The sequence below is a fragment of the Phocoena phocoena genome, chromosome 1 (genome assembly GCF_963924675.1).
Source record: "Phocoena phocoena chromosome 1, mPhoPho1.1, whole genome shotgun sequence".
NCBI lineage: Eukaryota > Metazoa > Chordata > Mammalia > Artiodactyla > Phocoenidae > Phocoena > Phocoena phocoena.
Genome location: NC_089219.1, coordinates 99328923 through 99349076, shown reverse-complemented (window position 1 = coordinate 99349076; position 20154 = coordinate 99328923). Strand labels below are relative to the sequence as shown.

At 38.5% G+C, this 20154-nt stretch overlaps 1 protein-coding gene and 1 pseudogene across 1 annotated transcript in view; both read right to left on the bottom strand.

Annotated features, from left to right (window-relative positions):
- The window catches only part of CTTNBP2NL (CTTNBP2 N-terminal like), a 52622-nt gene that overhangs the window by 4039 nt on the left and 28429 nt on the right, over nucleotides 1-20154 (bottom strand). The window contains exon 3 of the mRNA XM_065890601.1: nucleotides 2658-2888. Within this exon, the coding sequence (XP_065746673.1) occupies nucleotides 2658-2888 (231 nt within the window). The remainder of the gene's footprint in view (nucleotides 1-2657; nucleotides 2889-20154) is intronic.
- On the bottom strand, nucleotides 9748-11154 carry LOC136128163 (26S proteasome regulatory subunit 4 pseudogene; annotated as a pseudogene).

The following is a 20154-nucleotide window of genomic DNA, read 5'->3' as shown; positions in this document are numbered from 1 at the left end:
TGCCTACAACTGCATAATATTCCAGTGGCTATGGATTTCTTCGTAGCTTCTGCTCATGCTTCAGAGGTGCCTTGGCCTAGATCTCCCTAGGCCAGAGCACTGTCATCCCAATGGCCATTTCCTATTGTTTCTCCTCACAACTGTTATTAAAGGAGAGAGAAAACTTCCTGGGACTCCTTTTTAAATACAAAAATGAAAATATTTTGGTGTATTTCCTACTGGTTAAAAAAGAAAACTTTGGCAACTTGATAGAACAGCTTTTGGCTAAAGGTGGTAGATCATCTCCTCTCCCTTCGGAGAGCCATCTAAAATGATAGAAATGGGATGAAAAGAATAAAACCCCACAAAGTCAAAAAGAGAGACTTTGGCAGATGAGAAATTTTACTACCATTCTGAAGAAAGCAAGTGGCTGGAGGAGTGGTAACTACTTTGGTATGGGGGAGGAAGCTGCTGTGCGCTGCAGGACCCCAAGGACATATGGAACCTGCAGGTGGCAGACACTGCACCGGGGAGGCGAGGTGTAGGAGGGAAGACAAGAGCACTGGCTCCAAGTCCATATTTTCAGAAGAGTTATTCGTCCCCGCAATCTGATTCCCGTACACAGAATGCTCAGCCAGGCATCTACTGCCTGGGAATACACCAGATGTTTATCCTCTAAAGAAACAGAATGTGACAGGCTCCAGATCTAGTAATAAGAGATATGACAGAGAATGAGGGTGAGGAAAGGGTATTATGTTTGTTTTGGGAAGATGGCAGGGGTGGAGTGAAGGGAGGTGGACACCGTGTAAGATAATGAAATCCACATCTATAATAAAAGAAAGTAAATATGTGTCTAAAATTGATAAAGCAAGAGAGAACAGTATATCAGTTAGAAATATGGAAGTTAGCTGCCAAAATAAACAGTTAAAAGAAAAAAGAGGTTGTCTCTAATACTGAGGAGGAGAGAGAATGGGAAGGGGTGGACTAGGGAACCCTAGTTTTCGTAATAAGCAGAGTAACCACATAATTGACTGTTCAAACCACTAACATGTCTGAGAGCCAAAGCAGGTATTGTTAACAACTATGCCAAGGCAACAGGCTTAAACTGGAATTCTCTCAGGCAAACTGGGACTATATGCACCCTAATTATAAGCCTCTAGTTTGATGTCTAACAAAGTCAGTGTTCTACTTTGATAAAACACTTAAGATCAGATAGGCAGCTGTTTTAAAATATTTAATACTATCTTACACTGAAATACAGTGTTAGGGAATTTTGAATTTTTTAACTCTTCCTCTCTCCCCAATCACCTAGAACCATAAATTATCCCAACACTACACCTTCAATGGGCATGACAGCCAGCCAGCCCTTCAGTACAACTCAGTTACTTCATGTATGAAATAGAAAACAGGCCTGCCTATCAAACAAGGATGTTATGAAGATTTTCTCATAATATTATGTAAAAGCCCCCAAATTTAGGCAACTACCTCAGTCTCACTGACACCTTTTAAACTGGGGCATAAATGTCTTCAGATTACTTCAGTCTAGTCCAGAGGTTAAACTTTTCTGGGTCCTGGAGAACTCTGAGAATTCAAGTAAGGATATGGGGAAAAAATTCATTTTCTACAAAATGCATAAACTTTTGGCACTCTGTATATTTTCTGGGGGATCATGGAACATCTGAGACCCATTCGTGGTTAAGAACTCCCACTCTGGCCTTTTGTTTGGACTCTGTGAAGGGAAAGAAAAACCATGGGCAAGACCTAAGCCCTTAAGCACTTTGTCAGATGCATTTTAAGCAGATGGCTCTCTAAAGCAGGTAACCATAAAAGTAAACGAAGGTCCATCAAACTGCAGCTGCTAGCCCAATTTTTTCAGAATAAAATGCTTCCTACTAAATGCACTGATGTCCCCCCTTGTTGATATAAATCTAAACCAATAGTTCTTAAAAATGCAGACTCTAGCCAAGCATTTTTTGCAGGCCAAATCTGAGCCATAAATGATAAGTCGGGGAATGAAATCACAAGCGCTAGAAGAATTCCAAGGAGATGAGGTAGAGGAAAGCACAGGTTTGCCTTCCTAACACACACACACACACACACACACACACACACACACTCACACACTTTCCTAACAGGGTAGAACAGCTTTAAGGTAAACAACCCTAGGGACTGTTTATGGTTTCATGAGAAGTAAAATGCAGTGAAACTCGAAACTAGAAATAAATGAAAATAATCTATTGGCTTGTATGTTTATAGTCAGGTAAATTCTCTAATTCTTTCTCTCTCTCTCTCTCTCTGATATAGCATTCCCCAAATACCTGTTAATCTTTCTATTTATCACTTAAGTAAGCAAATAGGGAACACTCCGTTCAGCTACAAGGCTTGGTCAAGCCCCAGTTTGTTGCCAAAGTTTGGATGACCAAGAGTTGAAAAAACATACCAAGTGTTTTGGAGTGTCATATCAAGAAGGAATGCCATCTGAAATAATGCGTCTGGCACGCTGCCCAAATTTAACATTTGGAATAACCTGCATTTTCTATCTCCTGGCTCTTAGGTAAGCTCAGGGGCTTTTTTACACCTGTGAGACCTCCCAGTTAAGTTACTGTGAGAGCTGGCAGCTGACGGGAAAGTGTCAGGCATTTCAGGAGTTTGCAGGCGCACGTCAGCGGTGAACCCACCTTGCGGTGCCTGCTCTCTGCGGCAGCCAGCTGCGACAGCATGCGCTCCTGCATGTTCTTGCACTGCTTCATCACCACCTTAAGAATCGAGAGCGGGTTTGTGCAGACTGGCTGCTTCTCGCCATCGTTCTTCTCCTTCAGTGTTTCAAAGTCTCTCTGGAGTGCCATTAAAGGGTCACTGATGTTATATTTTCCATAGCGTTCTTCAATGAAAGTATCTCTGTGTTGGGCCTGGGAAAGAAAGGAAAATAAGCATTTTGCTTTCAAATACTGCTGAGGAGGGGATCTGCTAGTAGTTAGACATCAAAGGTAGTGGTGTGAGTATGAAGTAACCTTTTGACTACAAATCAGACAGGGTCATCTAAGTATAGAAACAACATCAGAAAAGGGGCATAGCATATTAATGGGAACAAATACTTACGTAAAGCTAAGTACCAATTAGACATTGATCTAAGTGTTTAGGTTCAGGTTATTTAAATTTTACAACCCTATAAGGTAGTGCTATCATCTCCATTTTGCAGATGAGAAAATTACTACGGAGAGGTCAAGTGACTTGTTTCAGGTTACTCATCTAGCAAGCTGTCAGAATTGGGATTTAAACCCAGGCAGCCTGGCTCTAGAGTCTGTGACCTTAACCACCACAATTACTGCCTCAGCTTATGAATGCTTCCATTACCAACAGGTATATCTTATCTTTTCTGTGTTATGGCATTTACATTTCTAAAATACGGTAAGCATAATACCTTTAAGAGTTTATATGTTTAGAGACCTAACCAGCTGGCTGTAGATAAGTAAAGGCCGCTAGAGATATTTTTACATTATAATCGAGGGCTGTTTGTGATTTGTCCACATAGAACTTCACTCAATTTTTGGCCGGTCAAGAGGGTGGAGGCACTCACCACTAGAGGTGCAGACAAAGTCCTTCTACCTGCTGCCAAATTCCACCCCCCTCTTCTAACCTCTGTTCAGCTGTCTTCCATCCTCCTTTCTGTCCCCTTCAGGGCCTGGTGAGCTTTGGGGATGAAAGGGAACTTGAGCAGGGAATGTGGGCTGGTGCTTGGAGTCTGGCCTGCGGCTTTGGGCCTGGGCGCCAAGTCAGGTCGAATGATCAAGAAGGGAGTGAAAGGAGATTCTTAGGCTTCCCTCTTATGTCTGCTAGGAAAGACTTGAAGTACTATTTCATATAAGCATCATATATTACGTGCAGGTGAACAGAGTGAAATTAACAATTACTTTACTAAACAGACATTTAAATGTTTCCTGAGACGTTTTACAAAAAAAAGAAAAAATGAAGTGTTAATAGAGGGTTGTGGAAACTTTCTCAAAAATCATAGCAAAGTACTATATAATTTAAGCTTTCAAATGAAATCTAGTTATGAAGATTACTGTTATTTCTCAAGTTTTAAAAATTATTTCATCAGGAGCTACCACCACCCACAAATGGGAACCCATTTGAAAAGAAAAATACACAATTCAGTGACCATGCTTAAAAAACAAAAACCCTCAAGAAAATAAAGCAAACATGGGGTTTCTCTGACATGTTTCAGTGCTGAAAATTTGATGCCTCCTTCGTCATTAGAGATTGTCCAAGTTCAAGACTCAGGAATTAGCCTTGTGTTACAAATTTGTGTTGGTATCAGTTGGCAGATGTTCAAAGCAGAGTTAGAAGCCCTGGTGGTTTTACTTCTGGCTAGACTACAACTGTCTTAAGTGATGACATTATTGGAGTATTTGGATAACACTGTATACTAAATATTTGAAGAGTGAAATTCATTTGTTCCTTGAAGTTACTGATAACCATCCTCCTAACCTTATTACAAGTGTGCGCGTGTGTGTGGGTGTGCACGTGTGAGCATGTGGATTGAAGGGGGGAGGGATTTGAAAGACAGAATCCTATTTTTTTTAGGTCCAAATTAAAAGGAAATTTTCAGTAAAATTTCAAAATAATCTTGTCTATTTAGGATAGAGGAAGACAAGACCAATTCCAAAATTGGCTGTTTTTATTAGTGTTTTTAAGAATCATGGCAAGAATAGACAAAAAAGCTAATTTTTAGTTACATATTTAAGAGCATTAATGTCAAAGAACATGGGACTCATCAATGTTTTCTTTTCATTAAGAACATCTGTTTAAGTTCAGGTATAAAAAACATGAGACTGATAACCCAGGATTCACTGTAAGTATCTATTTGTAGCTATTAATGTCCTAAGGCAAATCCTCATTTAGAAAAACACAGACAAAGGAAGCAAGAGAAAAAAAAAAAAACTTCTCTTTAAGAAGTTGAAATTCCACTTTTCTGTCACATCTTTTATTCATGATTACTGTTTCTGTATGATTAGCTATGGGAAAGAAACAATTATTGGTACTAAAATTGGTTTAGCAGGGCAAAAAGGAAAAAGTGAACCTGAGTATTTTTATGACCTTTCCTTTTCAGAACACCATGGAGAATAGAAAGTGGGATGGGAGAGCAGAGCTGGGAGTACAATTCATGATCCTGATGATGCTAAGAAGCTGCATCTGCTAAGAAGCTCTCTCTCAGGTTTCAGTATATAGTTAACTAATCCTTAAAAATATAACTTTTTAAATAAAACCCACACTGTCATTATCCTGTAGCATTAATAAGCATCACAGAGTTACAAGCAATGGATGAGGAGCTTCTTTGGTGAGGCCTCAGACTTCTCTGAGAATAGTTGTTAAGCTGTCTGTTTTCTCTTGAAGTATTTCACAGTAATTCCATAATCACTTGCATAGTAATTACAAGTTATACAAAATTGGTAGCTTCACACATAAATGAAAAGAATCTGCAGAATAATCTAAAAAAGGCTCCTTGTCACAAAGCAATTATTTTAAGTACATTCTAATATGGGACCCGAATATGGGAAAAGTGAATTCTGTATTTATTATACTAAACACTGGATTGGAAAATGGGAGATGGAACATAGTATTTTCCATCCAACTTAATGCTTCAGTCAGGTGAATTGTACGTATTTACATACTTAACAGCACAAATAATAACAACAATAACTAAAAATAGATGTTAAGATTTGACAAATGAAAGAAGAGCTTTAGTGGAGGTGTGCGTTGGCTATCTATTCCTGCATAACAAATTACTCCCAAATTTAAATGCTTAGTAAACATTTTTTATCTCATACAGTTTCTGAGGGTCAGGAATCTGGGAGGGGCTGAGGGCTGAGCTGGGTGCTTCTGGCTCAGTGTCTCATGAGGTTGCAGTCAAGCTGCTGGCCAAGGATGCAGCCATCTGAGGGCACGACTAGGGCTGGAGGATCCATTTCCAAGCTTAGTTGTTGGGCTAGGCCTTGGTTTCTTGCACGTACTGGCTTCCAACAGAGCAAGTGATGTGAGAGAGTGAGAGACAGACATACATAGACACATCCAGATGGAAGTCCCACTGTTTTGTAACCTAATCTCAGAAGTGACTTACCATCATTTCTGGTGTATTCTAGCAATCACACGGACCAACCCTGGTAAATGTGGGTGGGTGGGGGACTACTTAAGGGTGTGAATATTAGGAGGGAGGACCACTGGGGGCCATCGTGGAGGCTGGTTATCAACGTGAATGACTGGACATGCTACCACTACCGTTTATGTTTCAGGTCAAAATTTAGAGGCTAAGTACCTGTACTAAAAACTATCAACGCTGAGTTTTAGTATTTTAATGAAATTCCAGCTATTTTATAAGAACTTTAAAATGATCTGGATTTCACTTTGGGGGAGAGGAGTTCAGGAGTACAGCTAAAATCAATCAATTTCTTGCAATTTCATTATTTTTACTTCAATGACAACATATATTTTAACTGAACAGAAATTCCTACATTGTCAGAAAACACAATGATCTTTATTTCAGATAACAGTAAAGTAACTGGCTGGTTAGACAGATTCAATGATAGAAGATATTACTATAGCAGACAAAACATACTAGTCATCTATTACTCATTTATTTTTACTGTTATAGGCTGAATGAAACACACCACTACTGAAAGCTTAAAATAAAACCACATAATATCCTTGGATACGCCATGTTTGCTCTCCAAAAATTTCAGCTTTGCTATGATAAACTACAAAAAGAAATATGAAGCAATCACCATCTCTCTATAATAAATAATTTATTTATTATAATAACATACACGTATATATCATATATACATAAATAATAGTTCAATAATATTATATGTAGATAATAGTATATATAAATACATATATATATACATGTATATATATATTTTTTGACTGCATTGGGTCTTCGTTGCTGTGTGCAGGCTTTCTGTAGTTGCAGCAAGCCAGGGCTACTCTTCATTGTGGTGCGTGGCCTTCTCATTGCAGTGGCTTCACTTGTTGCAGAGCACAGGCTCTGGCGCCCGGGCTTCAGCAGTTGTGGTGTGTGGGCTCAGCAGTTGTGGCGCATGGGCTTAGTTGCTCCACGGCATGTGGGGTCTTCCCGGACCAGGGATCGAACCTGTGTCCCCTGCATTGGCAGGCGGATTCTTAACCACTGTGCCACCAGGGAAGTCCCGATAATGGTATAAATTATATATATATTTCAATCTTAAAATAGGAAATCTCTTTATTCTTTGGATGATAATCACCAACATGAGAAGTGGTTCCAAATGTAAAGGTGAAGAATTATGGCCCATTTAAATGGGGGTTTATATTTAAGTACAAGGTTTTATTTTCAAGACTCAGGCTGATACCAGAACTGTATTAGAATATGCAATTTTGCCATTTGTTGCCAATTCTGAAGTGATACTTATAAAAGTAAACAGCAATATAAACATTATGCCGTTAAAAACATCTGAATACTTCTATGTCAGGGATCAGAAAGACAAAAAACGTGATTCCAAAATGGTTTTTATTAATGTTACCAAAAGCATGTTAAAAGGAATCTTTGTACACACAATTTGAATCTATTAATCTTCAAATCATTTATACTCTGGAGTCCCTAATAAACTATAAATAGCTGCTTGGACAACTGGAAATAAAGCAACCATTCTGGATGAAGATGATAATAACATTACAAGTATAACCTTTGTTCTGGAAGCTCCTTTTCACTTGCTGAAAGAAAACCAGATTTTACTGTTTGATAATATTGATAAAAGAGGATTTAGCCTCATTGGAATTAAACTAATTTCTGGAAAATGGCACAAAATCTATCATGGGAGGGCTTCCCTGGTGGCACAGTGGATGACAGTCCGCCTGCCGATGCAGGGCACACGGGTTCGTGCCCCGGTCCGGGAGGATCCCACATGCCGCGGAGCGGCTGGGCCTGTGGGCCATGGCCGCTGAGCCCGCACGTCCGGAGCCTGTGCTCTGCAACGGGAGAGGCCACAACAGTGAGAGGCCCGCGTACCGCAAAAAAAAAAAAAAAAAAAAAGATCATGGGAGCAAAAAGAGAAAATTTTCATCATTTAAAAAATATGTCTAATATATTATTGAAAACCGAGTGTTCCTTCCACTTAACCATAAATGCTGTATTCTCAGATCTGGTCTTTTCTATATGTTTATTTTCTTTAATACGTTTGGGCCCTAGAGTCTAACAGAACTGGGATTATATCCTGTCACTACTATTTTCTGTATTACCTTTAGTAACAACCTTAACTTCTCTGTGCCTCAGATTCCTCATCTGTAGAATGAGAGTAACAATCTACCTGTAGGTTTGTTATAAAAATTGAATGAGTAATGTAAAATGCTTCCTATAGTACCTGACACAAAGTAAGTACTATAAATATGAATTATTTTTTTCAATAACCAAATTTAGAATATAGATTTTCCTGTTTTAGAGCCAATGACTTAAACTCAACCCCACAGACTTAAGATTCTGTAAAATTGGATCAGGCTAGTAAATCTCCATTACAAGCAAAACGAAATTCACCAATCCCAGATAACTCAGAAGTAACACATCACTAAAAATGTATCAGGAACCTGGATAACCAATAACATTCTATTTACTTAGCAATCAATCCTGAACTGGCATGTGACATATTATATAATGTGGTCAATTGATATTTATCTCTTGCATTGTTATTAAACACTTCTCACTCTTCTGTCTTTTCTTTCAAGCTACTTAGATTGCAAGTGATCTGAAGGAAAAAGCCCTTAATACATCTTTCTTCTTCCTATATCCTATATTTTGCCTTAAGCCCAAGACATGTAACATATTTTCCAGCCTCTTTCCTGATGTCTTAGCCTCTCCTTACTCTCATCGTTTTAGTGAGGTCAATATTTTATTTTGCTGTTAGTAAAATCTAGGATTTACTTAGTATAATCACTTAAGGTAATATCGATATATATATTTAGCAAACTGACTTTGAAGCAGATGAGCTTCAAAGATTCCCCTTGTATTTTTAATAAAACGTTCATCATCCTGGTAAAAAAAAAAAAAGATTCCCATTGGGGTCAGTTTGCAACCACAGATATTTATAAAAGCAATTATTTACATAAGTTCAGAGGATCATGTTACAATATTATTTGATTACAGTGTAATAAATTCTTTTGAAGACTAAAAATGGTAAGTTCAGTACAAATAGCTACAAGTGTAGTACTTCTAGCTAGTAGACTGCTTATTGATAGAATAAGAATATGGGTAAACAAAACAATGTAGCTGCTTCAACATTCAGATTTGAGAGAGTCCTGAGAAAACTCCTAATGAAATTGAAATAGGTGTGTTGAGTTTTTTTGTGTTTGTTCTATTATTTTAGGCTATGTATGTGATTGAAACAAGTTACATATACATTTTGGACTGGGTCTAAATAAAAAACTTTTTGAGGTGGGGAAGAAAATGTGTAAGGGATTCTCTAAGACCTGAACAAATTAATGCTCTGAATATAAATTAATAATTTGAAAGTATAATTTTTTTTTTTTTGAGAAAGAGCACGCTTTATTGGGAAGAGAGCATTGCACGCAACCAACATATGAAGAGAGCTGGATGGGCGTCCTACACATCATGCTCGAAAGGTACTCAGGATGCTGTGCTAATGAAGATCAGCCGGAACACGGACTCCTGGGAAACTTCCCCAACCTCACACCTCTGAGGGATCACACACTCCCAACCTTTTCCTGGAAGGCAACTGTGGTCCACTAGAGATAGAGTCCCTCAGGGGTGCCTTGTTGTTTTTTATAAAGAACATTTTCTTTAAACTTTTTGAAGTCTTCATTTGTTACTTTTATCCTACGTTCTCTCAAGGCCATCAGACCAGCTTCCATACAGATTGCCTTGATGTTGGCATCAGAGAGGTCCTCTTTAGCCATGATCAAGTCATCCAGGGTTAGTGTTGTCATCCTGCTCGTGTGGATGTGAAAGATGCGCTTCTTCGTCTTTTCATCCGGCAAGGGGAACTCGATCTTCCTGTCAATGCGGCCTGGTCTGTAAGTGCTGGGTCCAAAGTCTCTATTTGGTTTGTGGCCATGATAACTTTCATGTCTCCCCTTGAATCAAACCCATCCAACTGGTTCAACAGCTCCAACGTTGTTCGCTGAATTTCTCTCTCACCACCAGAATCTGAGTCATACCTTTCTGACCCAGTAGCATCAATTTCATCAATAAACACGACGGATGGTGCATGTTCTTCAGCAACTCAAAGCAGTTCCCGAACAAGACTGGGCCCATTGCCTAGATAACTTCTAAATAAGTTCAGAGCCAACCACTCTCAAGAAAGTGGCCGAGTTTTGGTTTGCTACTGCTTTGGCTAAGAAGGTTTTACCTGTGCCAGGTGGACCATAAAGAATGACCCCCTTAGGGGGCTTTATACCCATCTTTATATGAGTGAGTGGAAGTTCCACAGATTCCTTAATTTCCTGGATTTGGTTGTCCAATGCTCCAATATCAGCATAGGTCTCCTGGGGGGCCTTTTCCACCTTCATCATTGTGATCAAGGGATCCGTGTCATCCATCAGCACCCCTATCACAGCATGCACCTGTGGCTGAGCAGGACCGAGCAGCCCGGTTCCAGCAGATCCTTGTCTACAAATGAAAGAATGCTGACGTAGTGTTCTGAGTGCACAGACGTAGACACGATGGCATGATTGTCATCAAAGATCTCTTCGAAGATTCCTACTGACATTGGGGTGCCCCTCAGATCACCCACCTTTGATCTTTCCTCCTCTTGCTTTTCTTCTAAAGGCCTCATTTGTTCCTGATTTCTAATGAATTCTTCCTCCATGAGAAGACAGTCTTCAGTTCTAACTTCAACATTAACCAGCACTGAGTGTGAGATGTCACCAGGGGCAGTATGCTGGCAGCATCTGGTCCCTTTATTCTCTTCCTCTTTTGCCTATACCTATTTAGACCCAGTCCAAAATGTATATGTAACTTGTTTCAATCACATACATAGCCTAAAATAATAGAACAAACACAAAAAAACTCAACACACCTATTTCAATTTCATTAGGAGTTTTCTCAGGTATAGGTATAGGTATAGGAGATTCATAATTCTTTTTCTTATCCTTGTCACCCTTCTTTCCACCTCCAGGACCATGACCACCACTCTTTGACACATCTTGCTTCGGCCACTTGAGCCGCTGCTGCCAGAAGTTGAAAGTATAATTTTTAATGCTGCATTAGATCTTAATCTCTTTTATTCAGGGGACCATACATCTCTTAAAATATAATGAGAGGGAGAACCGTCAAGATGGTGGAGGAGTAAGATGTGGAGATCAACTTGCTCCCCACAAATACATCAAAAATACATCTACATGTGGAACAACCCCTACAGAACACCTACCGCACCCTGACAGAAGACCTCAGACTTCCCAAAAGTCAAGAAACTCCCCATGTACCTGGCTGTTTGGCTGACAAGGTCTTGGTGCTCTGGCTGGGTGTCAGGCCTGAGCCTCTGAGTGGGAGACCCAAGTTCAGGGCACTGGACCACCAGAGACCTCATGGCCCCATGTAATATCAATCAGCGAAGGCTCTCCCAGAGATCTCCATCTCAACGCTAAAACCCAGCTCCACTCAACGACCAGCAAGCTCCAGTGCTGGACACTCCATGCCAAACAAATAGCAAGACAGGAACACAACCCCACCCATTAGCAGAGAGGCTGCCTAAAATCATACTAAGTCCACAGACACCCCCAAACACACCACCAGATGTAGTCCTGCTCACCAGAAAGACAAGATCCAGCCTCATCCACCAGAACACAGGCACCAGTCCCCTCCGTCAGGAAGCGTACGCAACCCACTGAACCAACCTCATCCACTGCGGGGCAGACACCAAAAACAACGGGAAACATGAACCTGCAGCATGTGAGAAGGAGACCCCCCAAAAGTAAGTTAATCAAAATGAGAAGACAGAGAAATATGCAGCAGATGAAGCAGCAAGGTAAAAACCCACCAGACCAAACAAATGAAGAGGAAATAGGCAGTGTACCTGAAGAAGAAATCAGAGTAATGATAGTAAAGATGATCCAAAATCTTGGAAAGAGAATGGAGGAAATACAAGAAAGTTTTAACAAGGAAGTAGAAGAACTAAAGAACAAAGAATGATGAAAAACACAATAAATGAAATTAAAAATTCTCTAGGAGGAATCAATAGCAGAATAACTGAGGCAGAAGAACGGATAAGTGACCTGGAAGATAAAATAGTGGAAAAAACTACCACAGAGCAGAATAAAAAAGAAATAATGATAAGAATTAAGGACAGTCTCAGAGACCTCTGGGACAACATTAAATGCAAGAACATTTGAATTATAGGGGTCCCAGAAGAAGAAGAGAAAAAGAAAGGGACTGAGAAAATATTTGAAGAGATTATAGTTGAAAACTTGCCTAACATGGGAAAGGAAATAGTCAATCAAGTCCAGGAGGCGCAGAGAATCCCATACAGGATAAATCCAAGAAGAAACACGCCAAGACACATACTATCAAAAAATACATACAAAGTAAAAATATTAAAAGGAGCAAGGGAAAAGCAACAAATAACATACAAGGGAATCCCCATAAGGTTAACAGCTGATCTTTCAGCAGAAATTCTACAAGCCAGAAGGGAGTGGCAGAACATATTTAATGGGATGAAAGGGAAAAAACTACAACCAAGACTACTCTACCCAGCAAGGATCTCAATCAGATTCAACAGAGAAACTAAAACCTTTATAGACAAGCAAAAGCTGAGAGAATTCAGGACCACCAAACCAGCTTTACAACAAATGCTAAAGGAACTTCTCTAGGCAGGAAACAGAAGAGAAGGAAAAGACCTACAATAGCAAACCCAAAACAAGAAAATGGTAATAGGAACATACATAGCGATAACTACCTTAAATGTAAATGGATTAAATGCTCCAACCAGAAGACAAAGACTGGCTGAATGGATACAAAAAACAAGACCCGTATATATGTCATCTACAAGAGATCCACTTCAGACCTAGGGACACATACAGACTGAAAGTGAGGGGATGAAAAACATATTCCATGCAATGGAAATCAAAAGAAAGCTGGAGTAGCAATTCTCACATCAGACAAAACAGACTTGAAAATAAAGACTATTACAAGAGACAAAGAAGGACACTATATAATGATCAAGGGATCAATCCAAGAAGAAAATATAACAATTGTAAATAATTATGCGCCCGACGTAGGAGTACCTCAACACATAAGGCAAATGTAACAGCCATAAATGGGGAAAGTGACAGTAACACAATCATAGTAGGGGACTTTAACACCCCACTTTCACCAATGGACAGATCATCCAAAATGAAAATAAATAAGGAAACACAAGCTTTAAATGATACATTAGACAAGATGGACTTAATTGATATTTATAGTACATTCCATCCAAAACCAACAGAATACACTTTCTTTTCAAGTGCTCATGGAACATTCTACAGGATAGATCATATCTTGGGTCACAAATCAAGCCTTGCTAAATTAAAAAAAACTGAAATCATATCAAGTATCTTTTCCGACCACTATGTTGTAAGACTAGATATCAATTACAGGAAAAAATCTGTAAAAAATAGATGCATGGCGGCTAAACAATACGCTACTAAATAACCAAGAGATCACTGAAGAAATCAAAGAGGAAATCAAAAAATACCTAGAAACAAATGACAATGAAAACACGACTACCCAAAGCCTATGGGATACAGCAAAAGCAGTTCTAAGACAGAAGTTTATAGCAACACAACCCTACCTCAAGAAACAAGAAACACCTCAAATCAACAACCTAACCTTACACCTAAAGCAATTACAGAAAGAAGAACAAAAAAACCCCAAAGTTAGCAGAAGGAAAGAAATCATAAAGATCAGATCAGAAATAAATGAAAAAGAAATGAAGGAAATGACAGCAAAGACCAATTAAACTAAAAGCTGGTTCTTTGAGAAGATAAACAAAATAGATAAACCATTAGCCAGACTCATCTAGAAAAAAAGGGAGAAGACTCAAATCAACAGAAGTAGAAATGAAAAAGGAGAAGTAACAACTGACACAGAAGAAATACAAGGATCATGAGAGATTACTACAAGCAGGTATATGCCAATAAAATGGACAACCTGGAAGAAATGGACAAATTCTTAGAAAAGCACAACCTTCCAAGACTGAACCAGGAAGAAATATAAAATATAAACAGACCAATCACAAGCACTGAAATTGAAACTGTGATTAAAAATCTTCCAACAAACAAAAGCCCAGGACCAGATGGCTTCACAGGCGAATTCTATCAAAGATTTAGAGAAGAGCTAACACCTACCTTCCTCAAACTCTTCCAAAATATAGCAGAGGGAGGAACACTCCCAAACATTCTATGAGGCCACCATCACCCTGATACCAAAACCAGACAAAGATGTCACAAAGAAAGAAAACTACAGGCCAATATCACTGATGAACATAGATGCAAAAATCCTCAACAAAATACTAGCAAACACAATCCAGCAGCACATTAAAAGGATCATACACCATGATCAAGTGGGTTTTATCCCAGGAATGCAAGGATTCTTCAATATAGGCAAATCAATCAATGTGATACACCATATTAAAAAATTGAAGGAGAAAAACCATATGATCATCTCAATAGATGCAGAAAAAGTTTTCACAAAATTCAACCTGCATTTATGATAAAAACTCTCCAGAAAGTAGGCATAGAGGGAACTTAACTCAACATAATAAAGGCCATGTATGACAAACCCACAGCCAACATCATTCTCAATGGTGAGAAACTGAAACCATTTCCACTAAGATCAGGAACAAGACAAGGTTGCCCACTCTCACCACTATTATTCAACATAGTTTTGGAAGTTTTAGCCACAGCAATGAGAGATTAAAAAGAAATATAAGGAATCCAAATTGGAAATGAAGTAAAACTGTCACTGTTTGCAGATGACATGATACTATACATATAGAATCCTGAAGATGCTACTAGAAAACTACTAGAGCTAATCAATGAATTTGGTAAAGTAGCAGGATACAAGATTAATGCACAAATATCTCTTGCATTCGTATATACTAATGATGAAAAATCTGAAAGAGAAATTAAGGAAAGACTCCCAGTTACCACTGCAAGAAAAAGAATAAAATACCTAGGAATATACCTACCTAGGTTTGTAGGAGACAAACCTGTAGGCAGAAAACTATAAGACACTGATGAAAGAAATTAAAGATGATACAAACAGATGGAGAGATATACCATGTTCTTGGATTGGAAGATTTAACACTGTGAAAATGACTATACTACCCAAAGCAATCTACAGATTCAGTGCAATCCCTATCAAACCACCAATGGCATTTTTCACAGAACTAGAACCAAAAATTTCACAATTTGTATGGAAACACAAAAGACCTCGAATAGCCAAAGCAATCTTGAGAAAGAAAAACAGAGCTGGAGGAATCTGGCTCCTTGATTTCAGACTATACTACAAAGCTACAGTAATCAAGACAGTACGGTATTGGCACAAAAACAGAAATATAGATCAATGGAACAGGATAGAAAGCCCAGAGATAAACCCACGCATATATGGTCACCTTTTCTTTTTCTTTTTTTGGTCACCTTATCTTTGATAAAGGAGGCAAGAATATACAGTGGAGAAAAGACAGCCTCTTTGATAAGTGGTGCTGGGAAAACTGGACAGTTACATGTAAAAGTATAAAATTAGAACACTCCCTAACACCATACACAAAAATAAACTCAAAATGGATTAAAGACCTAAGTGTAAGGCCAGACACTATAAATCTCTTAGAGGAAAACAAAGGCAGAACACTCTATGACATAAATCACAGCAAGATCCTTTTTGACCCACCTCCTAGAGAAATGGAAATAAAAACAAAAATAAACAAATGGGACCTAATGAAACTTCAAAGCTTTTGCACAGCAAAGGAAACCATAGCCAAGATGAAAAGACAGCCCTCAGAATGGGAGAAAACATTTGCAAATGACAAAGGATTAATCTCCAAAATTTACAGCAGCTCTTGTGGCTCAATATCAAAAACACAAACAATCCAATCCAATCCACAAATGGGCAGAAGACCAAAACAGACATTTCTCCAAAGAAGATATACAGATTGCCAACAAACACATGAAAGGATGCTCAACATCACTATTCATTAGAGAAATGCAAGTCAAAACTACAATGAGGTATCACTTCACACTAGTCAGAATGGCCACCATCCAAAAATCTACAAACAATAAATGCTGGAGAGGGTGTGGAGAAAAAGGAACCCTCTTGCACTGCTGGTGGGAATGTTAACTGATACAGCCACTATGGAGAACAGTATGGAGGTTCCTTAAAAAACTAAAAATAGAACTACCATACGACCCAGCCATCCCACCACTGGGCATATACCCTGAGAAAACCATAATTCAAAAAGAGTCATGTACCACAATGTTCACTGCAGCTCTATTTACAATAGCCAGGACATGGAAGCAACCTAAGTGTCCATCATTGGATGAATGGATGGAGAAGATGTGGCGCATAAATACAATGGAATATTACTCAGCCATAAAGAGAAATGAAACTGAGTTATCTGTAATGAGGTGGATGGACCTAGAGTTTGTCATACAGAGTGAAGTAAGTCAGAGAGAGAAAAACAAATACCATATGGTTACACATATATATGGAATCTAAAAAAAAAAGAAAAAGGTTCTGAAGAACCTAGGGGCAGGACAGGAATAAAGACACAGACATAGACAATGGACTTGAGGACACAGAGAGGGGGAAGGGTATGCTGAGACGAAGTGAGAGAGTGGTACTGACATATATACACTACCAAATGTAAAACAGAAAGCTAGTGGGAAGCAGCTGCATAGCACAGGGAGATCAGTTAGGTGCTTTGTATCCACCTAGAGGGGTGGGATAGGGAGGGTGGGAGGGTGATACAAGAGGGAGGGGACATGGGGACATATGTATACATATAGCTGATTCACTTTGTTATACAGCAGCAACTAACACAACAATGTAAAGCAATTATACTCCAGTAAAGATGTTAAAAAAATGACAGTTGACACCTACTTCATACCATACACAAAAAGAAGGATGTATCACAGACCTAAAAATATGTATGAATGGTCAAAAAGTACATGAAAAAGTGATCACTCATTAGTGATCAGGGAGATGTAAATTAAAACAATAAGATAGTACTATACGGCCATTAAAAAGGCTAAAATTTAAGACTGACAACATCAAATGTTATAAAGGATATGGAGTAAGTAGAATGCTCACATTGCTGGTGGAAGTATAAACATAGAACTATTTTGGAAATTAATCTCGAAGTTTCTCATAGTTAGAAAATGCCTACCTGCTATTCCACTTCTAAGTATTTGTCTAAAAGAAATGAAAACATATATCCACAAAGACTTTTACACAATTATCCAGAGTAGCTTTATTTGTAATGGCCCCATACTGGAAACAATCAAATATCAATCACTAGGAGAACAGATAAGTAAAATGTGACGAATTCATGAAACGTAATACTATTCAGCAATAAAAAGGGACAAATTACTGATACACACAATTACACTGATGAAACTGAAAATCATTATATCGAACAAAAAAGTGCCAGACATAAAAGAATGTATTCTCTGTGACTCTGTTCTAATGGGCAAAACTAATCTATGGTGAAGAAAATCAGAACAGTGGTTACATCTGGATATAGGGGGGTACAAATGACCAGGGAGGGGCATAAGATAACTTTTTGGTGTGATGAGAATGTTTATGTCTTGATAGGAGTGTAGGTCAAATGGAGTGGCATTTGTCAAAACTTATTGAACTGAACACTTAAGATCTGTGCATTTCACTATATCTAAAATATATCTCTAGTTTAAAAACATAAATATGTATAGTGAGAGTTAAAGGAAAATTGAGTTATATGTAACATATGCTTTATATATTCTGTTTCAGAAACATGGGAAGTTCAAACCAAAGTAATTTTAATAGTAATAACAACAGGAGAAGCAACAAGGGAGGTGCTCACACTCGAGTGCTCATTACCTACTGAGCAGTGTGCTCAGTGCTTTACATAGCTCATCTCATCCTAGCAGCATACCTCTGCAGGTAGACAGCACTGTATCTCCATTTTACAGAAGAAACTGAACATTAACGTGTGACTTTCCCAAAGTCAGAAAGCCAGTTAAGAAGTGGAGAAGAACAGTAAATGGTATATAGTAAGTACTGAATATGTTAACTGAATGAGTAATACACATAAACAGATATTCCCCAGGACTTCATAGCAATGAATTTCAATTTAGTAGATCTCGATCAGTAGCTTAAAAATGAAATAGAACAGAATTGAAAACATTGTAGAGCACTGAATGCTGTGAGTACTATTTCCAGAAAAATTTCTTCTGGCATAAGAATATAGGTGTGTGTATATCTGTGTGTGTATGTGCACACGTTGGTGTGTCCCTTGGGTGCAAAGTCTATTTTTTACTATGTGTCCCTGCCAAAAACGTTTGAAAAACAGTAGAATAGAATGAAGAACCTAAGAAGAATGACTCCTGAATCTATAATTTTAAACAGTTTAAGCTGTAATAAACATGTGAATTCTAATAGAAGTAATAAGGAATCAGGATTAGTATTTTAAACTAATGAATGTTATAAAAGTCTACAGACCAGGAGAAGTTTGGCCTAACATCAAATATACAAAATGTAAAAAAAAAAAAAAAAGTCTGTGTTGCCAGGGTTAGACAATCAAAAATAGCCCTGCAGAAGCCTGAGAAGATTTTCTGGATGTATGGCTGACTCACAGGGGCACATGTTTGAATGCTTATATTGAATACTTAATGTTTGCTGGGTACTATATATGCTAAGTGATGTGGGTAATATTAGGGGGATATAGATTTGACTAAACTGCTGCTCTCAAGGAGCTTAAAATTTGCCAGGCAAGTTTAAGGCCTAAGAGCAGAAAAAAAACAAGCTGCTTCTGCGTATTTAAATGTATTCTAAACAATACCATTAATGTTTAGAGGAACACCAAGTACAATCTGTTTGATCAGAACTTTCTAAGACTCAGCCCTTACACTCATAAGGAATAGGAAGGAAAAGGCCAACCCTGGAAGTGGGTGGGTTCTGGCAGATAAATGGGACTATTAGCAATTTAATGAATCACAGGAAACACCATGAGGTTGAGGGGGCACAATCCAAAAACTGTCTCTGAAGCGTTACAGAAGGAGACCCAGACCACAGACTGTAACTCTGTGATACTTTAAGTGACTATGAACTTGAAAATCATCTTTATTAGAGATGTGCTCTGGCTCTTTTACTCACTATATATTAACAGACAGTGTAGAAACTTAACTTCAGTGTTAAAATAGTAAAAAAGAGCTTACTAAATAAGATGAGAAAGGGTGTCTTCCTCTAGTTAGGGGATTCTGAGGAGGGAGGATCTGAAGCTGTATAACTCTAAAAATTTGTTTGAAGCAAGGTTCTTAAATTACAAACACAGACTGATACTACAAGGAAGCACGGCAAGAAACAAGCTGCTTAAATGTAAGGCCTTGGGAAAAGGGATCTTACTTGGCTGAGAAGTAAAAGTGTTCACAATTAAAAGTGTACCAAGTAAACAGGAATAAGAAGCTTGTGGGGGAGAAGAGGGTAAAGGGGAGTATAGAGACAGGAAAGAATGATAAACGGGGACCAGTGTGGTTTAAGAACCACAACGCAGTGAGAACAAGACATCAGGGCAGGCAAACGGAAGCAAGGACAATGCTAATTATACATCCTAACAAGCTCCATGTCACAAGTCAGAGGATGGGAAGACGGCAATTTCTATTGTCACTGCAGCCTTATGTAGAGGGAGGTAGCTAGCTATTCAGTTTCAACCAGCAGTCATACAGGTGGCTTGGGACTCCAGTCAAGGAAGGATCCCTTTTCTTTAGAGAATGGAATGGGGAGAGGGGTAAAAAAGCCAAGACTGAAAAGTAAAAGGTGGGCTGTAAGTGCATTGTAGGGTGTTTAATGATAATTTAAAATGTGAACTGGTAATGTTCATCACTACAGTAAAGCACTGAATATACGGTGAAACTGAGCATGTGAAAGTTGATCACTGCTACTATTAATTCCAAGTTATT